The sequence below is a fragment of the Pempheris klunzingeri genome, chromosome 14, assembly GCF_042242105.1.
Source record: "Pempheris klunzingeri isolate RE-2024b chromosome 14, fPemKlu1.hap1, whole genome shotgun sequence".
Classification (NCBI taxonomy): domain Eukaryota; kingdom Metazoa; phylum Chordata; class Actinopteri; order Acropomatiformes; family Pempheridae; genus Pempheris; species Pempheris klunzingeri.
The window spans coordinates 24,202,140-24,228,875 of record NC_092025.1 but is presented as its reverse complement, the minus strand read 5'-3'; the positions used below and the strand labels follow the sequence as shown (position 1 = coordinate 24,228,875).

The following is a 26,736-nucleotide window of genomic DNA, read 5'->3' as shown; positions in this document are numbered from 1 at the left end:
TGGCACATAGTGTTCATTCTGTTTATATGAGGTGGTATGTTTGACGTAATGATGGTAATACTCCACTGGAGGCTGGATTTAGGCCAAGCTTGCAGCAGAATGATGCTCAACAGCAGAATGCACGTAAAGTCCTAAACGAGGCGAAGACGTGTGAGGATGGAGAGCGAAGACAAATGATTTCTTTGTAAAAAATCTTCAGAAAACATTTGTTGGTAGACAGAATCTCCTCAGAAGCCACTCGTCATCTCAAGAGTCATTTCAGACCAAAGTCGACAACCTCAGCAGCCATAACTGAGTTCCTGTTTTATATACATATATAATATACTACATTCAATGAACTCTGACTATTGTTTCCTTGTGTCATTGGCGACAGTTCGGGGGTCGGACCCACTGGCCAGCTGGTGCTGTTAAATGAAGCCTGCAGGTGTGAGCATATGAGCTTGTCCCCTGATCAGCAGCGATCGGCTCCAGCAGACCCTCCAAGCTGCTAAACAGCAGCATGTTAGTATTGTCATCGTGAGCAATATGCTGGTATTTAGCTCGAACCACTGCTGTGCCTAAGTACAGCCACACACGGCTCTAGACTGCTGGACTTTTAGTAATGAAACTAGATATTTGTGACCAGTTTTTTATGTTTTTTCAAGGAATCGACGGGCTTGAGGCTCCACAGACAGGCGGGGAAGTCAAAAAGTTTTGAAACACAATGCTGGTTTTTGTCTTTTCATGAGTTTTGTTCAGTTGTTGACGATAAGAAGAAAAAGACAGAATACCTGGCTGTGTTCAATATGCTCAGGACATTGCACCTGCTGTCACCTCGCCACGTTCTGTTGTGCTATGATTAGAATTTGCAAATATGCGGGCCAACCAGTGGGACACACTAGACCAGATCAGGAGAGTTCCTGTTGTTTTATTCTGTATAAACAGAATCCACATCAGAACTGAATTTTCCCACGCTCTGCAAAGCACACTTATGCTTCGGGTTGGATGTCAGCAAACTCATGTGCTCAGGCGATAGCGCCCAGGTGGGAACAATCAGGTTGGACAAGAGCACCACCTGTTATAACAAACTGCCACAGAAGTGTTTTGCATTTTCAGCTTTGGACAGGATGTGCAAAGCGTCTGACAAGTTGTTTGGCGAAGTGAACTTTTGTAAACAGTCCTCACAGTATCACACCGAAGCTGAAGAGCTTCTGGGTAAAAAGTACAGAGAGCTCCTGCGATGATGCATGAAATAAATTAGAAATTAAAAGAAAGGGAGATACGTTCGATCTTTATTTATACAGAGACAATTCACAAGATGCTTTAAATAAAGAGCAGCTCAGAACAAACTCTTTGATTCAGAGACCCAAAGATTCAGGAATTCAACATGAAGGATTCAAGAATCCTCACATGAGCAGCATCAGATATTAGATTAGGCAGCAGTGGAGGAAGAACTCCCCTTTAACAGGAAGAACCCTGGAGCAGAAGCAGGCTCAGAGGTGCTGCACAGTTCTGTTTGTGCCCATAACATTTAACACTCAAAGCGGCACAGTGGTCTGTTTAAAGCTCAGCAGCCCCTTTAGACATGATGCCTTTTACGTCTGAAGCAAAGGACTTTGATTTGCTGAAAGCTGAAACAAATGAAATGAATCTTACTAATTAAATGTTCTGTTCTGGCTTCATAGAATAAATAACTAAGCGGTCGGGGGAGCTGGACCTCCTGTGGAGTCCATGTTCTAACTAGACCAGAGTCCAGACTGGCACCAGGTCCACACGTCTAGTCGAGAGACGTGCAGCAACACCTGAAGCGAGTGCCAACACTAATGGCATGTCATCTGTCAACGCTGACGCAAGAAAGCGTTGCATCATCCGACGCTTGCGTCTGCGGGGTCATCTCAGTCTGCTCGTTGAGCAATTAGTGTGTTTTTATTTCCTCTCATGAGCAGTAACAGAAATACTCTTAGAGGAGAAGGTGCTTTTAATAAATGAGCTGAAACATTGAACTAACGCACACAGTCGCTTCCTTTAAGTTTCTCCTGCTGCATCTGGTCAGAGCCAATGTTTATTTCACAAGCCCACACCTGGAAAATCTGCCCCCATGGTGCCCAGAGCACCTGTAAATACATTAAAAAGAAAAAAGAAGCTGCTTTTGCTTCACAATCTTTTCTCTTCTGTGTGTTATGTTGTTGTTGTGTGTGTTGTGTTTCTATTATGCTTCTATTAAACAGTTCGGCTGTGACGCCTCACCAAAACTAAACCTTTATCATTCTCTGAACCTGCTGCAACACGCAATGAAAAGTACAGTCATGGTAACTTTTCTAATGTTTCCTGTGTGCACTTGTAATAATGCAACAATGACGGATAAAGTGTCTTCAGTAGGATGCACCACAGCACTAACAGAGGGTTATTGTCCGGTACATCTCAGATTTAACGTGCAAAGTCCACGATTTCATCAGTCTATTGTTGAACACAATAGGATTAAACTAAAGTGAAGCATGACTCATTTATTGCAAAAATCACAAACAAAAGACTCGAGAGCAGTAAAAAAAATAAGAGATCTTCACATTTCAAGTGTTTTTTATAACAGAAATCTGAAAATAAAAGGTTCAGAGCAGCTAATTATGGTTTGCTGGCTTCCATCAGAGCAGAGCAGGAGGGAGTTAATACCCTGCCTCATGCCCCCCAGTTGTTTTTCCCTCTTTTCTTGGAGTATCTCAGGTGAGTCCCGCCTCCCTCCACGCAGCTGATTGGACCACAAGGCCCTTCCTGTGCTGCCATTGGCTGCGCCCTGTGAGCGGCCCGTCACCTGCAGCAGCAGGTCCGTACTTGAGCTCAGGTAGAAGCTACCTGTGCGCCAGAAGAGCGAGAGGGGAGGTGCTGAGGGACTGTTCAGCACAGCGCAGTCAGCTAGAACAAGGCTTTATGTACTTCTAACCCACATCCACAAGACTTTGTTTGTAGGTTAGACTTAGAATGGCAACGAGTGTAGGACTGGCCATGAACCCGCCGCACGCGCCGGAGGAGAGGGCGGTGTTCACGCAGCTGAAGCCGGTGCGGATGTCCGGAGCGGACGGCGCAGAGGACGCGTCCGTGTTTGAGGACGTCAAACCCGCGGTGAGAGTCTCCGCCGACCCGCCGGGCAGCTCCGGCCTCTCCGGGTGTTTAGCAACTGTCCGTCACTTTAACCTTTAACTTTCCTGTCTCAGACACAGTGGAGGCAGAGGCAGAGTAAGAAGCTTGTTCTGAGCTGCTAACAAGCATTTAATGACCGCTGAGCTGCTCTCACCTGCAGGAGGAAGCAGCTCAGCTTAAAGCTCCTCACACACCTGATCACCTTCATGTGTAGCTGTGTGATGGCAGGAACATGGACTTTATGGATTTAGTTTAAAGTTTCTATTGATTCATGTTGTTTTGGAGGGTATAGAACATAATCCTATTTACACACACTGTACTTATTTATTTTAAACATGTTAGGATATTAAATGACATGCTGTTATTAGTGGATACTGAAGACAGGATGCAGGCCATCGCTGTTAACGTGTTTATGGGAAAACAAGCTCATCATAGGCCTAGTTTTTGAATATAGTAGATCAAGTATGAAGTAATTATTCTCTGAACTTGGTCAGAGAGGAGCTGACCTGCTTGTGTCTTCGTCGTGTTGTGATGATCAGCCTGTAGAAGCCCATATGATCGGTCATGGGGTTTGGTCACATGGTGGAGAAGCAGTTTAGATTTGAGACAAGTCTGCAAAATGGCCACTTCTCCATTATTCATCATCATCACCATCATCATCATTGCTCTTCTGTAGATCTGTTTGCCCAAGATAGTGAGTGAGAACTGGTCGCCCTGATGCCAGAAATGTAGCCGAACATTTCAGGAAGTAATAAACAGCTGAGAATCAGAATCTTAAAGGCACAAACAGCACTTTTTTGGCCTCCTCCTTTATGAAACACGAGCAGCCGACCACACATTAAAGTTAAATGGCTGTGAATGGTACGTAGGGCCGTGCGTGATCACAACAGAGCGCAAACAGAAACCGGACGCCTTCGTATGGTGCAGAGTTTGGCCCCCAGCCAGGTGTCAGACCCCGACACCTGAGGCTAGAACTGCTCTGCTCCTCTGGGTCCCACGTGGCCCCCACTGGATTGGAAAGGTTAAAGATGTTTGTTCACTTGGCTCTTGGTGCTCTCACGCAACACGTTCCACACAAAGCGTCGTGCTCGTCGAGTAGGACGGCCTTCTGCTGAGTTTTTATGCAAACACGGCACGAGAGCCGTCACATGCTGGAGCTGCTTTGAACGGACTTTATTGACAGTGTTAACTGGACAGGTGCGATCATAGAGGCTAACTAACATCCCTCAGCAGCTGTCAAACATCCCTACATGTCTGCAGGTGCAGAAACTTAACCGTACTGGATCAGGAGTTTTTGTCTTGTCTTGTCTTCCCAGTCAGTTTTGTGTAAATCCTGATTATAAAATATATCATTCTATTCAATCAGATTATAGAATTGGGTTATTCTGTGTGCAGGTTTTCATCCTGCGTCTTCTGTGTGATGTTGGAAACACCGTGTACCTTCCAAGCTTATCTTGCTCCAGATAGATGTAGGCCACGACGACCGTTATAAACAGAGAGGAATTATTTTACAGCCTAAATGAAGAGCTTTGTGTGCCTCATGTGGGATCCCATGAATCCCTGTGTCGGGCAGCTGACAGCCGGGACACGAGCACAGCAGCGCCGGTCTCAGTTGTCACTCATTGACTTGAGCATCATAAGACAAATCTGTGTAGTTTGCGTTAGAGCGCTCTGATAGTCGGCGTTATTGCTTCACAAAAAGCTTCCTGCTGACAACTTGCATTGTTTTAGCATAAAAACATCATGTGATTCCTCTCTGCAGACAGTCAATCGGTTTGTGACTTGGGCAAAGTACAATAGAAGCGTCTGGGTGAAAAATGTCTTTTTTTGCTTTCTTTTCCCCTCTGAGACATGTCTTTGTGTCATTGTGTTGGTGCTTTAAAGAGAGAGCACTTAACTGAGCCGGTGTCGTGACAGCAGTATGTTGCCCGACCTGTCTGAGCAGCGCCCGTATCTCCATAAGCTGCCTGGAGGCGGTGGGAAGGATGATAAAGGCCGACCTCATGAGAAAGTTACAGCAGCGGTGAAAGGCCGATGAGGCTCCTCAGACACCTGCGTGCCTTTTGCTTCTTTCAGATGTTTCTGCTGAGTAAAAACCTGTCTGTGACTTAACTCACTAGACTTTTAGCTTTGTCTGTTGCACCTATGAGTTTTTCCTACAGCTGGAAGTTTTTGTGAGCGGAGTTACTAAAAACGCTAATGTTTGTATCTGACATTTGGCCGCTGGGTATCTCAGCCTTTTTCCTAAAAACAGCCGCCTCATGCTATCGGAAACGAGTCCGCTGAAAGGTGCTAAAACATCTGCAGAGCCGAGCGGAAGTGCAAAGTCAGTTAGTGTAGACGCTTCTCTTGCAGAAGTCCATGGAGCTCTTTAGAAAAGCATTCATTGTAAGTGTTTAGCAGTGGGCTTTAGCTGCACTGAGCTGTATTATTTTTATGTTTGGGCTTCACTCGGCTGATTGGATTTAATGATGAGGTTCGTCATCAGTTGGCACGTGGTAGTTCATCATTGTGTGGCACCAAACTGTGCACACCGAGCAATCTGTTGATCTTTCTTGCCGTCATTTCTCCTTAAAAACATCAGGAAGCGTCTCTGACGTCTCTCCTGACAGCCTGTTTGGTTTGACCAGCAGTCCTCTTCAGTATATTTCAACATATTCAATTCACTACCAGACAGCACGGTGATGGTTGAAACAACTTGTAGAAGTATTTTATATCAGCTGAAGACTGAAGCTTGTCTGCTGTCTTTTGGACCTTTATCTCCATTGTTTCCTCCAAACAGTACATGTTTTATTCTGGAACGAATCTGTTCGGGTACCTCAGCGATAATGGCAGAATAAGTAACTAATATGAAACCTATTCCCAGATTCTTTTGTCGTTATGTCACCAGAGGGTTTCCTGTAAGACTCGTGCAGAAGACAGGAGAAGTTACAGAGTAACTTCATGGGCGTTCAGATCAAGACTGTGCTGCAGGTCACACATAATGATTCCTGAAGATCAATACTCAGATATGGTTAAACTTGGTTTTCACATCCTCAGATTGTTCACTGTGTCTGACCTTCCTCCTCGTGTCTGGTCATGTTCCAGTGGAGAACTGTCACATCTCATTCAGGCCCTTTTGCTGTCGACAGACGTTGTTTCATGCCGCCGAGGGCTGAGATGGTTTTGGTTTGACTATTGATTTGACTTCCAGGACAACACATGCAGCAGATTTGCATCTGAGCAAGTGTCCGCTGACAACGAGCCTCAGCTGGCAGACAGCGACTGATCAGTGATGTGAAGAAAGAAACATGATTAGGATGTTTGGACACAGTCAAACATTTGGGACGACTGTCTTCACTTATTTCATTTAGAGTTCTGATTTGACAGTAGAAACTATGTAGGAGAGTTAATTTAGAGACTTGGATGAACTGATGCTGCGTTCTGTTGTCTGTTTTAATGTCGTGTTTAGCAGATGCTGCAGTCGGACACTTGACTTTTTGTTTGGTGCTACAGTGAGATTCAGTGAAACCACAGAGATTATAGACTGAACTGGGGGCGAAACAGCAAAACAGACACCACAAGTAAAAGAAATTTCTTTAAATAAACAAATTCACACTTTTTCCTTCACTTGTGTTGTACAGATTTACCTCAAACAGCCTCAGATCCATATAACTTAACACTGTTTATAAAACTGTTATAAAAAGAAGTGCATCATATTGGGGGGAAAGAAAGGCTTTAGTGGCTGATGAGTGTTTAATACCGTTTATCAGACCCATGAATCAGTCAGTGTACCAGCACACCGACCAAAAGCCGAGCAGAGACTCATTATTTCACTCATGCCGCTGATGTCATCCATCATGTCCGGCCATGTTTCGGTACCAGACAACACACGCTGCCCGCAGACAGTCGTATCCTACCGTTTCCCAACGTCTGTGGTCTGAAACTCAGCTGCTAAAGCTGCAGAATCTGCTCTGTGACTAACACAGTTCACCCTTCATTTGTCTGGAAAAACACAGAAAATTGTTGCAGCAAAAGCAAACAAAAGGTGAAATCATTTTGTGGTGGGGGGGGGGAGTCTTTAAACATGTGCGTCCACATCATCCCCCCCCCAACAGCTCTGTTGTCCAACAAAGAGCCACATTGTCTTTATTCCAGTTCTTAAAATGTAAAGTGACGGTTGGACTGTTTCCATCTATTATTATTATTATTATTATGTGATTATTCTTTTGTGACATTTGAAATCAAAACACCAGAAGAGGAGGAAATAACCCCAGACTATTCCCCCCCAACCTCCCCACCCCCCATTACTGCAAGCTCAAAATGAGAAGGAGCTGTTTTTGTAGGACAATCTAGAACAAAGAGTGTCCAGAAATAGGAGACAGAAGGAGGCTCACACGTGAGGGAGCTTATTGTTGAGGATCCTGCAGCTCCAAAAGGATTCTGCCCCAAAAAATTATTTAGTTTTACACACTAAGGAAGTTTGAAAAAAAAAAAAACTCCTCTTTGCCATCACTCAGAGAGATGTTGGGTCGTGTTACAACTCGCTGCAAATGGAGGAGGAGCTCCTCCGTAAAGTAATCAACACGATGAGCAGCTTCCAGAGAAGTTTCAGTGATCTGTGGTCATAAAACTGTTCACATGCATCAGTCATATACAGTTCGTATATATGTGGAGATGCCTTTTATGGACATGGTGGAAAACTACATATATATATATCTTCATTTATGGACATTTGTGGGTAAATCATTGATCTATCTATATGCTAATTATCTGTTCTGCTTATCATCTCTGTCACTTATATGGAGACGTGTATATTCTCAGACTGTGTTAACGAACCACACAATACATGTAAAACACACCTGTTATCCATACATTTCCACCTTTAGCCGATATCTTTCATTCAAATATCAATAAGTGACTTTTACTGATACATATTGAACCTATATGGGCAACATATTAACATCCAGCAGCTGTAATGGTGGAGTTAGATGTATGGTAGTATCCACAGAAACACTTGATGGCTCAAACTGACTCACCTGATCGGCACCAAACTCTGGGATCATTTATTCAACCTGGTTGGTTCTTGGCTGCCGACCACTGTTTTCTGGAAACCTTCGATGTAATATAATGAACTTAAGTATAATAGAAGTACGTGAACATGTTTTGTACACCACTAAAGTCTCGTATCAGATCTTCATAGCTGACCAGAGTCTCCCTGAAGAGTTTGGCCGTCCTGACAGTGGACTCACGTCTTTACTCAGCCAAAACAAGCCTCCCTATCTGTCCACCCATCAGTGACCATAAAACATCACCTCAGTCTCAAAGGTTTTGTTTTTGCTCTGATGATTTCTGCTCTGTTGATTCGCAGACCGAGGGGCTCCGGCACTATCAGTTCACTTATTTTATGGAGATCCAAAGGCGAGTGGCCACCGTTTCTCTGCATTCCTGAGAGCCATAAAGGAAAAGTGGTGTGCAGCGTCACACGCAGCCATTAGTTTTGCAACTAAGCAGTGCAAGGGGTCTCATGAGGATGAAGCAGAAATAAAAAAGAGCAGCTCTGTTTTTTCCTGCACAAAGATACGTTTCATGGTTCGATGTGATTTCATCTCAATCAGCTAAATTCAAGATAAATGGCACTATGACTCTTCAACATGTCATAGGGGGAAAAGAAAGGCACCAATAAAGACAGATGGGTCCTTAGATCCTTGAATGAAATGAAAATTCAGTGTGTTAAAGAGCCCGGATTGGTTAGAAAAGTGGAAATTACTACTGTAAAATTAAAATTCAGCTTCATGCTGCTGCGTGGTAACAAACAAACATCATATCAGCTGCACTCAACAATAATATGACGTAGTTAAAGTTGAGCTCTGAGTCTCTGCAGGCTGGTTTATAAAGGGAAAATACACTTTAAACATCTTCAACTCTGACATGACTGTAAGATGGATAACAGTGTAAAGTGCATTCATATGAAGGTCCGTTTGAGGAAGGATGTCATATTGGCCGAACGTGTGGAAACTCCCACTGCATCCCATAAAATGGAGCAGAGCTGATAAGGGACTGTTGTTATCAGGCAGAAGGATTCATAGCAGAGCAGTTGTTCATGTTCTCCAATTATTAACTGACCAAGTCTTGGCTGGAAGATGTTCTCCTTTTTCACATGAAGTGATCGAGACATTTTGAATTATAGTTCATCTTCCATTTTGCTGTGAAGCTGAAGGACAAACACCCCGAATCCACTCGCACGCCTCTTTCCTCACAGCGGCAGGGTTTCCTGTTAGCTGTTAACATGTAATTAGAAATATATTTCAGTTTCTTTCTTACTTTCAGTCTGAAGTGGCAGCGTCATGCTGCACGACCTCAGCAGACACTTTAATTCATCTCCCTTAGAGGGAGGAAGAGGAGGGACCAGCTTTGTGCAGGGACTAATTGTAAATGATTTATGATTTTAAAAGTTGCTGCCTTTTTTTTTTTAGCTTTTTTTTAAACCCATGGAAGGTTTTCTGGGCATCTGTGCAAAGTTAGTAACTACTAAGACAAATACGTGTATTTCTCCTCCTTAAAGTGAGCTGAGCCACGCTAACCTTCAGCACACACACACACACACACACACACACACTCTGCATGAAGACACATGAATGGAAGGATCCATTAAAGATGTGGACTGTTGTTGGGATACTCTGCTGCCCCTCGCACTGATAATGATAACACAAACCTTTCCCTGCGTGTCCAGCTCAGAAAAGAGAATAGAGAGAAAAAAAAAAAAAAATGAGGTGCAAACCAATCAGAGAGCGGAGGGATCGACAGCAGGCCGGCAGGGGACGTGGCCAAGGGCACCCAAAGGTGACAGCACAGGGCCTGCTTGTGTCCTGGCCTGAAAGGCACACAGGAGCCCTCAGTGGGAAGAAACAGAGAGGCTGTATTTGTTTTCTTTTTTCCTCAGTAAATAGCCAAGACTTTAATTTCACCCAGCGCTCAGATTGCACTGATGACAAGGCGGTGTGAGTTCAGCAGCGACGAATGATCGACACCTGTTGGCCTCATGGGCTCGACTGCGTAAATATACATGCACACATCCATCCGTGTGTGTGTGTGTGTGTGTGTGTGTGTGTGTGTGTGTGTGTGTGTGTGTGTGTGTGTGTGTGTGTGTGTGTGTGTGTGTGTGTGTGTGTGTGTGTGTGTGTGTGTGTGTGTGTGTGTGTGCTGGCACTTACAGCAGCGCTGCAGAATAATGGTGTTGAAACAGACCTCCTCTGCTGCTTTGTGCCTCCTGTCGAGCTGCTGGACACGACCTCAAGCACGTCAGCACCTCATTAGGTTATTTGTCCTGATTCAGTCCAGGACTCCAGCGTCCACTCTGGGCTGTGATTTCTCTTCAGGGGGGGGCGGCTGACGGGTCAGGGCAACTTAGAAACTCAATTACTGCAATAATTAATCACTGACCACAACAAAGTAGGGCTGAAATGATAAGTGGATTATTCTGTAAGCTGGAAAGTAATAAATGGTAATTATGGTGATCAAGTTTTTAGCTTCATAGATTTGATGATTTGCTTCCTTTGCTTCATGTCAGCAGCTCTTTCTGCTGGACGTTCGTCCTATATGCATGAGGCAGATATCTCCCTCCCTCCCTCCCTCCTTTCTTCAGCGTTGTGTATCTGTTGACACTGTGAGGATCATATTTGTCTGGCAGGTCTATTTTTACCTGACGGTGTTTAAGTTTTGCTGCGTCTTTCTCATGCCTTCAGCCTTTGTTTTGGTTTGGCTGAGTGCTTTTTCTTCCTTCGTCTTCTTCATGTGTCAGATCGTTTTCATCGGCCACACCCATGGAGGGAACGCTCTGTGTGTGTGTGCGTTGGTGTGTATCTGGATGCTCATGCCTTCTATTTGTGTACATATTTGCTGTTTTATGCGTTTATGCGTCCGTGTGCACCTCCACGTCTGCGTGTGGTCTCTGCAGGACAGATTCTTTACGGTAACGGCTTGTGCATCTCTGAAGGAGTGACTGTCTGCTTCAGTGACTCTGAATGACACACACACACACACACACACACCAGTTAATCAGGATTAAGACTTTCTTATACACTCCACCTGTCTAGTCTTGTTCCTTGAAAACTTTTGTCTGTATTTCAACAAAAGGGACCATTTCCACACCTCTATCAGCTGCCACACAAGTTGGTCTGATCACATCTCGTAACTTAAGCATCAGATTTTGATTCTTATGTTGCTCAGTGCTGTTTGATACCAGCACCTCCTTTCTAACTAGGTCTTGTCTTGTGACTTCAAACCAGTGAGAAGAGCACACAAAAACAGCCTGGATGGTAGATAGTGGTGTATTGAGGCAGGACGCCATCATTTATAGTAAAAGTCTGATCAAGGAAAGAGTTTTATAGTCTTGCACAAGTTACAATAACATGTTTTAAGAATTCAAAGTTTTAGTCAGCAATTCTTGTTGCCACTAGCAAGTTTATTTAACTTTAGCTCTTTGCATGCAGTGTAGTATCTGTAGCCTAACCTCAGCCAAAGGTGGTTTTCTCAAGAAAGAAACACAGCGGTGCATCTGTCTCCGTCATAGCTAGTCACATCACATCAGGATTCAGACACACCTGGAGCTACAGGTCACAAAGTCACACAGGTCAGACCTGCTGTAGCTTTTTCCTTTTTCTTGACTTGACCTGTGCTGCTTTGCACCTCCTGCACCTCTTGTGACTTGACTACATCTTCATCTCTTTGCTCCAAATGTAAAACGCATCACTTCCTGAGCCCCAGTGGATTTTTCCTGGGAAACAGCTGGCGACAACGACAGGACTGATGTATATTTATATAAAAATGTGCAGGGTTATTCCTGTGGTTTCATCATTGGGAGCCACTGATGACATTAAAACAAGCTCTTCACTGTTTGCTTTTATGATTTCACTTCCAGCCAAACACAATAACACTTCCTGAGCACTGATTAATACATTCCCAAACACGCAGCAGGTGCTAACTAGTGGAGCACATTGCAGTCCTGACGGCAAAAGGAGTAACGGACGTTTGGGTGCAGGTGAAATCCCTCCTCAGCTGTTGGCCCCTAATCCTGGTTTTGGCTGTTTGTCAGGGCAGTGAGCTCCACTGGGAAACAGGAATGTAAGGTATGAACGAAGGGAGGATGATGGAGGGATGGAGTCCTGGTACCAACTTCACTAGAACCTTTCTTTTTATCCTTTCTTAATGGTTTTCATTCTCTCTCAATTACTCTGCTGCCCCTCTCTCCCCCATTACACACATGTATATTTGGCTTGTTGACCCGCTTCCTCTGAGCCCCCTTATCAACATCTGCAGCCCATTAATCTCTCAAAATAATTACGGCAGTTAAACAAATCCTCTGTGCATGGAGATGTTAGACAAATACTGCACCAAACAGTAGTTGCTGCTGTGGATGTGTCCGGTGTTTTCCATTTGGTTGTCACTAACATGTGCTGTGTCCTGCAGAAAAATAAGAGCTTTGTTCTCTTAAGTTGCATTTTGCAAAACAAAAAGAAAGGGTTGAATTTAGTGTAGAAGATAAAGAGACTCAGAGACCCACAGTAACAGACACTATATCTTCTAGACAGGAGGGATTTGTGAGTTTGAACAGACACAATCCTGGATACACACAAGTGTTCATGAACTAGTTGACCGAGTGGATCTGTTTGCATGGCAGTGTGCTCACCTCTGACTGAGAACAGGTTCATGCTCTTTCTCTGGGTTAAACTCAAAGGCAAGGTCAGAAATGTGGGAAATCGCTGAGTGAAGATGGAGAAGGTTGCATGAAATAACATGTAGTTACACACCCAGTGTAAAAGAAGTGAGTTTGTTGTGTTGAATTCCTCCTGTAACCTTTTCCCTCCTCTGTTTCTTTTCAGACTCGACTCGAGTTGGACAAATATTTCCCCCAGATCAACAGTCCTCTTTTGAGTCTCTCAAACGACATTGCCGACAAGAAATACAGACGAGACAGCGCCTCTGTTGTCGACGAGTACTTCTCGGAGGACAAGCCCACTGCCCCTTACAGCCTCAATATCAACGTCATCCTTCCCAGCACCACTCACCTCCGCACAGGCCTCTACCGGCCCAACACCAAGACCCTCACGCCGCAGCAGATCAAGACAGAGCCGGGGCTAGAGGTGCCCTGCTCCATCCCCACCTCCACCACCCAGGCCCTGCCGGACTTCACCTCCGTCTTCAGCATGCCGCCTGTAGTCAACAATGTTTTCATCAAGCCGGACATGAACTCTGGAGGAGTGGTGAGCGTGGCCACAGGACTCCAGCAGCAGCAGCAGCAGCAGCAGCAGCCAAGTTTGGACACAGAGCTCCACATCGGCCCCCCGGCCCCCGAGCCACAGGTCTACCACATGCCCATCACCGGCTGTGCTGACCTCACCATGACTTTGTCCCACAGCAGCCCGTCGGCACACGGCTCCACCGGTGGCAGAACCATGCTGAACCTCGGTGGCGTCGGATTGCCGACGACCAACGGCAGCTACATGATGGCAGAGCACCAAGTGCCGCAGCACCACGGTTACTACCAGGCCTCTCCGAGCAACTCCTCCCAGCACACGGCGCCCCACAGCCTGCCACCCTCGCCTCCAAACTCTCAGCCGGGGAGCCCGGACGGTCAGGCGGAGCTGCTCACCTTAGCGCCCCAGCCCCCGCCTCCGTACCAGCAGCGTCTGGGAGGGATGAAGGTGACGGGGATGTCCCATCATGCCATGCTGATGACACACGGCCAAGGTGTCCTGACGGGTCCCAAATACAACAGGCGGAACAACCCAGAGCTGGAGAAGAGGAGGATCCACTTCTGTGACTACCAAGGTCTGTGGTTCATTTGGATTCAACTGAAGAATATATCACCGTTACACATCTTCATCTTAATTTAAGAATATTAAATAAAGATTATGGAGCATAAATTCATAACAAACGTTCGACCAAACTGTAATGAGACCCAACGAGTCGAGAATTCAAAATTAAAGATTTAAGAATCCCCCACGTCAGCAAGCATCAGGCCTTTGGTTTCAACAGGTCTTCTTCTTCTTCTTGTGTTTAGTGGCACTGTGTTGAAACTTTAGTATGTGCTCTACTACTAAACACTACGTACCAGAGACAATCAAACAACCCTGAGATGTCCGTTATGTAACGTGTGTTGTTTAGCTTTGCTGCAACATGAGCGTAGCAGGTTAGCACTGATTATGTCAGCTGTGTGTGTGAAAAGGATTCATTGGGTGCAAATCAGACAGAACAGTTTGAGTGCCACTGTCTCTGTCCGCTGTCGTTCTTGTTGTGTCACAGCTGAGAAACGGCACATTTTCTACTCGTATTGCCAAAGTAAACTTTGCACCAGGTGCGCCGCACATTTCCCCTGTCAGCCTGTCTGATGATGCCTCTCTGTGATTTCTCTTCAGGCTGCACCAAAGTTTACACAAAGAGCTCTCACCTGAAGGCTCACCAAAGGACACACACAGGTAAGAGAACACTTCGCTGTAGGTTTGATTTAAAACATGACAGGAACTGAATGCTGTTGTTCCTTTGCTGTAATATATAGTTGCACATCACTGTCCATCAGCCTTCTTCTCATGCACACAGGTCAGTCAGGTAAAGTGATCATTAACTAGTATGATTGGTTAGTATGGGTCAGCTAGTAGCCAAGCAGATGATCAATGAACCACTGATGGTGAAGCAGAAATGATGCTAATCAGTTATCTGACTGATTTTAGGTCTTACTGACACCCCCCAGTGACAGATTAGTCACTGACCTGTGCTTTCCTGATTTAAAATAGTAACAAAAAACTTTATAATCTGTATTATAGGAGTATTTGTGTGCAGTGTAACCTGATTACACGTGTAAAATAAAGTTTTAAATTCTTAAAATCAGGATTCTGTGGAACACTTTTAGCCAAAACGTCCAACCAGAGTTACAGAAAATCCGTTGCTTTTGCGTGAAGTCTCTCAAAGTTCGAGCATTGAGGATTTGGCAGAGGTGTGTGTTCGGCCTTGTGCAGATTCTCACCTGAGTCACTTTTATTCAACCTGTCTGTCCAGGGCCGAGCTAATCCTGGTATTCAACCCAGCCAGCAGCCAGTTCCAATCTCCCTGCTGCCATTAAGCTCAGTTTAGTTGGCTTTAGTCTATTTTATTTTATTTTTTTGTTTGTGGCATATTTTGTCACATTGCCAGTTTCGACACACCCAGCGACTATAATAGAGATGAAGGGAACAATGAAAAGGAAAAAACAACATAGGAGCAACAGTAGTTTGCTCAAGACTTTTTGTTTTTTCTCCACCATGTTTATACGTGCTCATACCTGTCCTCCGAGCTTCCCCCAGAGAGAGAGAGAGAGAGAGAGAGAGAGAGAGAACAAAGAAGGGAGGGAGGAGGGGAGGATGAAGGAAAGAAGAAAAAAAAAGAGGGAAGACACACTGTTAAAATGAAGGCCAAACCTGTTACTCCTGCTTTTCAGTCCCTTTTCAGAGGATGGAGGAAGAGGAAGGTGGGGGGGAGGGTTTGCAGAATGGGGGAAGGCTGGTTTCAGTGCGTTTCTCTCCTGTAAGATGAGACCTGTGGATTCCCAGCAGCCTCGGAGCTGGATTTTGGAGGTTTACTCATGCGATAAAAGCTGCGGCGGCGCTCCTCCACTGTGAAAACGGTGACGGAGAGAAAGAGCGAACACGTGGATGACTGTGCAAACACAAGCGGCTCACAGAGAGGCAAGATGAAACTTTATGGATCCCAGTGGGGAAGTTGGGTCGTCGTAGCGGCGCAGAAAGACAAATAGGCTTTAAAATATGCAGTGAGAATAGTAAATAACACAATAAAGCAAGATATGCATGTATGCTGCTGACTGTTTCATCACAAATGCTAAATTCAGCAGAGGAAAATGTCAGTGTGAGTAATGTATGGACACAAAATGGCTGCCGTGCTGTTAGTAGGGTAATTACCTTTTATAAAATACATTGAATTAAGTATTTTACACGGTAAATTGTCCAGAAGCTTGTGTGACCACAGCTTTGACGCTCACCATCACCGTCCCTGCCAGCGGTTGAACCATCACTTGCTGTAAAATCAATAAACACGATGTTGATTTGATTGAAACCGCCTGTAAGGATCCTCTGCTCTCCGTAGCCATGGCCCGAACTCTCTGTGGCTCCTGTTGCTGGGCTGCAACATGATTTGGCCATTAAATGTTTCTTATTAACTGACCGAGCAACACAAAGCTGTTTTTCTCTGCAGCCACTTGTCACAGGTTGAATGTGTGCAGGTTTGAACCAGTCACAGCCAAAGAGGTGTTATTCCTCCTCAGACTGCTTCATTTGAGTCATTTTACAGGCCTGATGAGGCAGAATTATTCAACTGTCATCTCTTTTCTGCCCTGTTAACCATCTCTCAGCCTTCTTGGTGGGTCCTGACCCCCCAGGACACACTTAAAATCACCTCAGCGTTGCTAAAGTAGCAGCTGTATCTCTTTTAAGACCACGGTCTCGTCTGCCGGCTGTGTTCAGTGAGCAGATGAATTCACCAAATCTAAAATCCTAAATTTCAGCCAAACTGAAGCGTGTAACAGACAGTTAGCAGTGGGTCTGGTTTATTCTGGTCACTCAGTGAGTCTCATGAACTGGCCTCACTTGTGATCTGGCAAAATCAGGCTTGTCTAGTCCTGTTTTGCATTTTGTTGACGATGACTCACGAGCTGAGCACGTACAGAAACACTGAGAGTCCCAAACTGCAGGAAATGGCTCCGGCAAATCAAGCAAAATTAACAAAACCCGTCGTACCCGTCTGTGTTTTCTCTACCAATTCTGCACAAACGTTGTCATCTGGATGGATGTTAATGACCCAAACTGGCTCACTGATAAGAGTTACTTCTTAACTGTGTAGCTCCTCAAGGCTCTGTCCCAGATCCCCTTTTTATTTGGGAGTTTGGACATTAAACCTACTTTTCTGACTCCAAACTCACCTTTTGAAAACTGCATTGATAAAGTAGTTCAGTCTCGTTTGCTTGTTTTTTTTTGTCATTCTCTGACTTGTAGAAAATTAATCGTGCTTTTATCTTTCTCCAGAACTGATTAGTGCAGCTTTCTGTTTGCCTACTTGAGTGGTAAAGCCTGTTCACACCTTCAACTCATACAGAATCTTGCAGCCAGTCTACTATCCACAGCAAATAGAAGAGATAACAAAACCCACATTATGGCCTTTTTACATTGGCGTCCCGTTGATTTAAGAATGTTTTCTTATTGCCTGGCTCCAGATATGATTATTGTTTTTATTGTCACTCCTCACATAACACACACAGAGCTTCAGGTTAAGGTTAAACGTGTAATTTGACTATTAACTGGTCTTAAAAATGAAAAAATTTTCAGTGTAGAATACACAAATAGCAAATCCTCACATTTTAGAAGCTGAAACCTTTTAAATTTTTGCTGAAGTTGATTGATCGACTAACTGCAGCGTGTGCCTGTCTGGGCATGGAGAGTTTTCTGTTGAACAGCCAGAGGTGGCGTTTCTACATCCATGTCCTCATTCTTTGCAGCAGCAGTAATCTACATGTTGCGTCAACACTCGTGTCGTGAGTCGGAAGGGGAATCTTTAATGTGGTGAAAAGTCATCCTTCAATCATGTCTATTTCAGTTCACCGGCAGGGAGAAATTGCTTTTTGTTTCTTCAGGCGATCGTAGCAGGAAGCTGTGTGTGAGCGTGGTGGTGTGATTAAACAGGCTGCGAGTCTTTCAAAACCAAATGTTACCTATTTTTCTAATATGTCCTAATTACCACTAAAGTCATAGTCATCTCTTCATGAGAAGATTAGCCAGCGTTGTAGATGAGAAGCTCCCGTTGTAGATTTACGCATCATGTTTGGAGTTTGTTATCTTGGTTTCAGGCGTGTCGACACAGCGGCTCGTTGGTTTACAGGAACTTTTATTACCAGGAATTTATTTACCTGGTAAAATAATCTCTGGTAATCTGTGTGGTTTGTGTTTCCACTGCACCTCAAAGTTCAGGAACATTTATTCAAATCAGGCTGACATATGGGGGACGTATAGCGCTGCGACTGTTGTGCTCCTCCAGCTCCTTATAATATATATATTATATCCTATAATAATGTGTTTCGCCGTGTGTCCTACATTCAGCTCCTCCAGCTTGTCGGCTGTTCTTCCACAGACTCGGTCGTCCGTCCACTTCTCGTAGCTTCTCTTCTTTTGCTCCATTTTCCAAACGATCAAACCACAAACAAAGCGAGCGTTCAGCACACAGCCCCGCCCCTCAAGAATACCGGGTAATCTGAACAGTCCTACCCTCCTACTAGATACTTCTTCAGGGAAAGTTTGGGGTTGAGGGAAAGTTTCTTTTCCCCGGATAATTTCGGTGGAAACGCGCCGAGGTTTTTCAAAATCCCAAGTAAATGAGAAAAGTTCGGTGGGTGGAAAAAGGAGCTATTGTCCCATCACCATGTGAAGGATGTGAAGATGTTTCAGTGTGGACCTCTCATGTTCGTAAACTCCTCAGACCCTGAGCTTCTCCCGGTTTCTGTGGTTTCCTCCCGCAGATCAAAGATGAGCAAGGTGAACTGAAAAACTCCAAACTGATGTAAGAGTGAGACACGGGTTAAGATGTAGGGGCGCTCCTCCCAAACAGCCTCATAATCTCCAGGCGACTTTTAAATTCTACCAAACTGAAGTGTTTTTATATCATTCTGCTGTGAAGCCACTGTAATCTAAAGGAGAACAGGCTCAACTGAAAAGCAAACCATCCGAGGTCACTTCACAACGACAACTTCAGTCTAGCACATGCTGTCCTTGAGCACTTTTAGTCATTTCATGCTACTTTATATTTCTACTTAACTTTATTTCTTTATTAATTAGATTTGGAACAGAGCCGCGTTCTGTTGAAGGTTTGTTAAAGACGAGTTCTTCTTCGTATCGAATCCTGGATTTTAAACTTCAGGCCTCTTTTCTTAATTAAACATCTCATCAACAAACATTTAATCTTTTCTTTGTGAAAAGAGCATGAGATCATGTTTGTTGTGAACTGGCACTATACAAATAGAACTGACTTGACTTGGAAAATTACTTTTCAGATTAAGAATTTAGACAGAAAACATGATGAGCTTATAATATATAATGCTTTAACTAACCAGTGGTGTACAAACAGACAAATACTTCTGGCATTAAGTAACAGCCTGATATCCAATAATTCAAGTTCGTATTAAATAATATAACAATCTGAAAGGAGTATTTCTGCTAATGGTACTTTCCCTTAGATTAAGGATCTGAATACTTCCTCCATCACTGTTAACTGTAATCTAACAGGCTGGACCACATGCTGGCCGTGATGCCGCTGTATCACAGCTCTATGATGGTGCATCACTATCTGTCCCCTATGGCAGCTCTGCTATCATGACCATCAGCCAGCCTTGACCGTGGCCTCAGCAGCCACCTGAACTCTGCACGTTGACGTTTGTAATTGTGTTAGTGCATGTATGTACGTATATATGTGTGTGTGTAAAGAGTAGAGTGCTATCAACTGATTAGGAAACCCTCCAGCCCTCTTCACAAACACTAACTGAGCTGATAAAGCTAAGAGGTCCACAAAGAGTTTATGGGCGTCCTGGAGAGCCTGAAAGTGTTTGTTCTTTGACTCAGTAAAACCAGGCAGAGATGGTTTTAAAATGTGATTAACATGCTCCTGATGGACTTTACTGCTGTGTATAGTCATGTTTTCAAGTTTCTCTTAGATTTCATGTTTTCTTCTCAATACATTTGAAATATTGATGATTTTTTTTGATGTAGCTGCTTTAATTTCACTGTGATTCTGGCTTTTTGCTCCCCTTACTGTCAGGATGTGAAATGAAGGTTAAAGTTTAAGACTAACTCTGGGAAAAGACCGTCAGCTGAGTGTTTCTATTTGCAAAGAAAAGCGACAGAAGGTTGAGGGTGTCGGAGACCTAAAGCTCCTTATAGAGTAAATATATATATACACTCCTCTCACATCAGCCTTTTTTTGTCCCTGAGTGATTGATGCACTGTAGCTTTTACACTGCCTGGACATTTCTGAGAGTGTGTTTGTCCATTATGGCTCATGACGTATTCATACATGCACTTATTAGTGTTCGTGTGTGTTTAAGAGAGAGAGAGAGATAATAGTTTGGCTCTTTCTAATCGGCCACCTGATCAAATAATTGCTGTCTTTCATGAACAAATGCCTGAAGGCTCTTGAGTGTGAGAAGATATACAGTAGTCCCTCGCTATAACGCGGCTCATCTTTCGCTGTTTCGCAAATTTTTTTAGTGCAATTTTGCATGTTTTTTTTGGTTTTTTTTACAGTGTATGAACGCGCATTGTGTTCTGCGTCCTGATTGGCTAAGGGACTGTAGACCAATGTCAATCAATCTCCTCCGTGCCGTGTCTCTGTACAGTACAGAATGCATTCGGTTTGCCAAATTTACATAAATGTTCAGTCGCTAGCAGTGTGACTTTTAAGTGCTGCCTGTTTGCAAGACAAACAAACAAGAGATAAATGTGAGAAAATGTTAATGTCTGTCTGAGAAAAGTGTCTAAACTGTATGGTGAGGGGTTTTACAGCCTTAAAATATATAGAATAATTGTAAAAAATAAAGCTGACTACTTCGCGGAGGGACCACTGTCCCCCAAAATCATTAGTATTTTACATTCTTTCTAATGCTAATGATTCTTTTCTCAGTTTCCATAAGAAAGTGAGAAATGAGGCTAGAAATTTAGCGAAGAAAAAGCTGAATTTCAAACGTGAGTGATGCTCTAATCAGTGTTCACATCGGCCTCCTTTAGACTAAAGGAAAATGAAAGCATGCACGTATGGATGCTTTGGTTTCCCCCCTGACCTGTCGGCAGCTTGTTTAGGAGTATATACACCAGTCAAGTGTGTTTATTCTGCGTGTATGTGTCGTATTTCATCGGCCTGTTTGCCAGCCTTTGGGGATAATAGTCCCGAGAGAGGCGGCTGTGCTTTTGACCCCGACAGGGCGGCTATAGAGCAAAACCAAACACACCTGCAGGTCGAGAGCCTTTTATATGGAGACGTTTGTACTGCGCCTCCACACATACATCAAGAGCGGTTGGCTCGAGGAACAGGATATTGTCTTGATAGCAGGCTGGAGTGCTGTGGGGTTAACGCACGTGAAATAATGAACAAAACACATCTTGTATAGCCAACAAATAAAGGACCCGAAGCTTCTAGTTGGCATAAGAGCTCGTGAGTTGACCATGACGGGAGGGGCAGGTGATATTCATGATACTCAGGATGAGATGATTTTAGAAATGTGCAATTTCAAGAGACTATTTTTCTTAAAGAGGATGTTTTTAGATAAGAAACGCACTAAGGGAACCTTTCTGTTTGTCACCTGAGTCTGCCCCGTACTCTTTGGACCCCTCGTCCAGCCAATAACTGTCACCAAGTGATTGATGCTCAATAGCAGAAGCTATCTAATCAGCACTAACAGGACCCATGCTGGTAATGAGCGCTTAATGACAGGACGACTGTTTTCTTTTCTTTTTGTCGTGTTAAAGACTCAACGACACAAAAACAACCTTGTTTAAAAAGATGGAGGACGTCGGTTTGACATCACAGGATGACAAATATATCTAACAGACATTAATTTAAAAAAAAAAAGCAACAACTGGAATGATGAACTTTAACAGCATTAACTATTTTGTATGATGAAACCCGACTTCAGCAGAGTTTTATTGTTCCGTTATCCAGTTTTGTTGCCTCGCATTGATTCTCAGATATTAATTTCTACCTCGGCTATGAAAGGTGACTTATTATGTGCATACCAGCCTTTTCAACGGGGCCTTTTCTCTTTGTTGATGATTAGCCCACTGTTTGGGTGTAGCACGTCGTGGCACAGCAGAAAAATGTCAGTGTTTGGGTGGGGTAGGATCAGTGTCGTGTTGGAGTTACTTGGCTCGTTATTCCTCGGTGAATTTCCACTTTACTGGTTCTGTTTTCATACATCTCTAGTCCAGAACTATAGAACTACAGGAGATGTTTTGTTTCTTATAAGATCAGCAGCACAGGGACAATAAGGAAGTGCAAGAGCTGGAGGTATAGTTTATTTATTCAGTTTTATAACAAAACAAGGATTTTTTAATGAAGAAAAAAAGGAGTAGAGATGTGAAAGCAAAGCAGGTTTCTGTTTTAAAGCCCCACTAATCAGTGTGTTTCCTAATTAATTAAGACCCTGCAGAGGTTATGTGTGTCCTTAAAGGAAAACAAACAATAAATACATTTCCTTCCTTTGTTAAGCCAATTATTTAATCTTCTATTCACATCCATGTGTGTTATCCTTCAAACATTCCTACTATTGGGGGGAAAATGCTGCCAAACCTTGAGGAGGTTACTGGTGGTGAGTTTAACCCGACCAGTCTTTTCTAATTCAAATCATGCATTAGTCAGTCAAGGCAAGGCAAATCTATTTGTATGCACCTTTCAACGACCAAGTCAGAGACCTCCTTCCTCTTGAAAATGTGAACTGCCTCCATGATGCATTAACTTGTCTGTTTTAAAGATGCCAGCACGGCCCCCGAACAGACTGTCAATAGAGAGGAATCACATGCTTTTATAAAAGGATCGCCTTACCAAGGGGACAGACGGACACACACACACACCACTATACTAATTGCTAATTTAATGCGTTTACGTTGAAATATCAAAAAAAAAAGTCTGTAAAAACAGTTTCTGATTTTAAAAACTCAGAAATGACAGTCCTCTCTTTCACCACACACACACACACACACAAGGAATTTGACTTTTAATTTCCAAGAACAACTTTCAGGAAGATGGACAGACAGGAATACATCTAAAAACAAGCTGAGCAAAGATTAAAACAATATTACACAACTGTGTAACACACACACACACACAGACAGACAGAAGTTGAGCCCCTTGTCTCAAACAATGTTATCTCACTGTTCATGGAAATGAGTGCAGTGTTTACAGGTTGGGAGCCATAAAAACCACATGCACACATTCTCCCGCCCACACTGCTAACTGCCGCCTACCAAGATGTCTAAGCACTGATTACCCCCCCCCCCCGCAGAAAAACAGCTACACACACTGTATTTTGTAGGTAACTATTTAGAGCATGTCTACAGTTTGTCCTCCAACGTGCTTCAGTTTCTGGTCCAAGCTCTTCAATATGGGTGGATCAATGATGAGGAAACTGTCTGAATGATCGTGCTGATGTTTCCATCCCGTCCTCTCCTCTGTGTTGCAGGTGAGAAGCCGTACCGTTGCACATGGGACGGCTGCGACTGGCGCTTCGCCCGATCAGATGAGCTCACCAGACACTACCGGAAACACACCGGAGCCAAACCCTTCAAGTGCATCGCCTGCAGCCGCTGCTTCTCGCGCTCCGACCACCTGGCCCTGCACATGAAGCGCCACCAGAATTAACACGGACACACCTGTACATACAAAACGCACACACAATGACACACAGATAGAGCAGTATCCACGCATGACGGCACCCGAACCGAAACAGAATCAGACAGCGGTAACAACATCATCTCTGTGTAGCCACGTTTACTCCGGTGCTTGATAGCAGGAATCCAGCAGCATGCAAGTAAGATGGCCGACCTTTTAGTAATGAACAATTCCCACCACAGACACTCCAACAAGCACAGCTAGTGGCGTTTGCTTTGGTGGGAAGCCGGTGAGGGATCCAGTCCGGGCTCCTGCTGTGTGGGTGGGCCCCCGAGGGAGATAGAGTGAGCTCTCTTTACACTTCATGATCTCCTGGGGAAACCCCTCTGTGGCAGGTGATGAAAAGAGGGAGGGGATATCAGCAGTGGGAAGTTCAAGGAACGTCTTCGGATCATCTGAAGACGAAGAGTAGTTCCCACTGCCGGTTCTAAAACCTGAAAATGTCTCCAGTGTCTCTCCGCCTTCCCGTTTTCTCCTTTCTGAGATGATTCTGGTCACCTGCTGTTTGCTGAAGTCTCAGCACCAGAGCTCATGATCCTCCGTGGGGCGGACTCAGAGACGGTCTGGGTGTCAGTCGTCATCGCTGAACAGATGAAGCATGTTGATTCAAAACATGCACCGGTCCAACTCCTATAAACACACACACACACACACACCTGACATGCATGTCTCCAGAACTGTGGCCTGATCGCACCCAGCAAACACTTTCCTCTTCTGCAAACAACACGAACTGTGTGTTCTCCTACAGATCTGCTGCCAACGCCATCACCACTGTCACCGCCTTTTGTCACAAACTAGTATGAACTCTCAACCAGAGGTGGAAGCGCACTTCCCTCCGTCCTGCCTGTGTAAATACTTGTTTATATGTGAGTGTCTGAGAATGCAACGAATGTATTGAGATTTATACTTGACAACCTTTTTGTTTTTGGTTTTTTTTTTACATCAAATGTTAATATGAGAAACCTTCCCTGCATTATAACCTCCCCTTCAGAGTAAACAAATAATAAAGACAATCAGAGTATTCTCCATGGAAAAGTTAATCATCGCCCAGTTATGCTTGTTCCAGCACTGGTACTACCTGTCGAGCTATGAGAGCAGAGCGACTTGCCAATGTTTGTATCTATGACATTACCCGTCGCCGCAGCAACCAAGCTCCTCTGACGGCAGTTTGTGGTTTGCTTGCAGTTTCTATTCACCGCTGTGTTTTTCCCTCTTTTTTCCCTCCTGTGTTTGTCCAACACTTAAACATGAGGAAGACAGAGACGGGGTGGACGGACCTGTTCTGAAGTCGGTCCTGATGGGTGTAATGTACAGTTCACTTGTTCCCCCGCACGCCGTCAGCTTCTGTCAGCTGCTGCGTGCTGTCCTAGTCCTGAATACGTCGCGCCTGCCGGCTCGGGGATGCCCGCGGGTTCTTGAGCAGTGCTGCAGCTTGTACTGTTGCCAACGACAGGAATTACAAGAGGAGAAAAATATGTTGCACTGTACAAATGAGGAGTTTGACTTCTTCAGCTCAATGATGCCAAACTCAGACACTGAGGAACTGAAAAATTACTTTTACCGACTAAATAATCAAGTTAAAACATTAAAAGTTGTGGATGAACAGTGAATATGGTTTTGTTCCTTCTGTGCTCCGTCTGAAGGCTCCAACGCATCCTTTTATTTCAACTCTGATTTTCTTCAAGTTTCTTCCCAAAGGAAACGAGTTCTCCTGTCTCTCTCAAGGAGGGAGTGCTGACCACCCACTGTGTACATAACTGTAGTTTTAGTTTTAACAGAAGACTTTGTAAATATTTGTTTTCCTATTGTAATATTAATATTTGTTTCTTTTATAACTAATGGGATTTTAGATCGGTTTCATGTGAATGCTTGTTTAATTTTGTTTTGATACTTAATGCGTGTGAGAATTTATCAGTTTATGTACAAATTGATAAGAACAACGGTGTATTTCTTTGTTTGTGCAAGACGCTGCAATGAAATAATAATAATAATAAAAGGATTCCTAAAATAACAGTGGATTGTTTTTCTGTTTCTTTTTGTCTTCGAGCACATTTTTGAATACTTTTGTGACTTCTCATTGTGAACTGAAATGAACCAAATAGAAAAATGCAAATATAAATCTTGGGTTTAAAACACGTCTTTTACTTTTTCCCAAGTTCTCAGTTTGACTGGACGCTGATAACAGACAGATTGGGTCAAACATTAAAAAGAGGTTATTGACAGCTATTGACAAAAGCAAAGGGTTAATCATTCCCCTGCATCGACTCCTCTGAGGGTGGAGGTTACTCTTACTGTCTTTGCGGCAGGTGAAAGGTGACCCCCCACCCCCCCCACCAGCGGGACGCTCCGCTGGGGCCGCACGACACAAAAGAAAAGTCAACAGCCGAGCACGAAGAATAAGTGAGATTATAGAGGTATAAAAGCAGAGAGGGTGGAGTCCAGCACTGCTTTCTGACGGCAGGGGAAAGTAATCATTATGTTTGTGCCAAGACGCTTTCAGCTGCAAGCCTCGGAGATTTGCCTCCTCATCTGGGACAACGCCCTGAATGTTAACACGTGATGTGCTCTGCATGTGTGTGCAGGGATGTTTGTGTGGATCCTCGTGTGATCTCTTTCTGACTCAAAGCACAACATCTTTTAATCAGAAATGTGCATCAGTCTGTGATACAGAGGCCATTTGACCCTGGTTATGAAGGTTACACATGGAGCATCGTTAAATCCAACAGAACTCCAGACCCCGTGTGATGCAGAGGACGGACCGTGAGGAAGATGGAAACAAAATCCTGCAGAAGACATGAAGCATGATTTCTATACCATGTGATGGTGCAGCCACCTAAACGTGGCGGTCAGAGTGTCAGTTAAATCATTTTAATGGTGCAGATCACATATTAAATTATGTTTAATTTAGGTCTAAGTGTTGGGAGGCCTGCTGACACTCATGGTCGCCAGGTCACACCTTTCATTTATCAAGTGAAATATCACAAAATCTACTGGATGGACTGGCTGAACATGTATTTCAGACAGTCATGGCTCCCAGAGGATGAATCCAAAGGAGTTTTTCTGGATTGCCAATAAACTGCACAGATAGTCACCATTCAGTGTTAAAGACAGCATCAGAAAGACTATAAACCAGTGTTTTGTTCTTCTGCATCCTGCCCTGATGTTCCCAGGTGTGAACAG

At 44.1% G+C, this 26,736-nt stretch overlaps 1 protein-coding gene across 1 annotated transcript; it reads left to right on the top strand.

Moving 5' to 3' along the window:
- The first annotated feature begins 2,930 nt into the window (after positions 1 to 2,930).
- On the top strand, positions 2,931 to 25,569 carry klf5l (Kruppel like factor 5 like). The gene is made up of 4 exons (XM_070843787.1): positions 2,931 to 3,093; positions 12,972 to 13,920; positions 14,508 to 14,567; positions 23,348 to 25,569. Exons 1-4 carry the CDS (start codon positions 2,953 to 2,955, stop codon positions 23,524 to 23,526), a joined length of 1,329 nt encoding a protein of 442 aa, XP_070699888.1. The 5' UTR covers positions 2,931 to 2,952; the 3' UTR covers positions 23,527 to 25,569.
- The last annotated feature ends 1,167 nt before the right edge of the window (positions 25,570 to 26,736 follow it).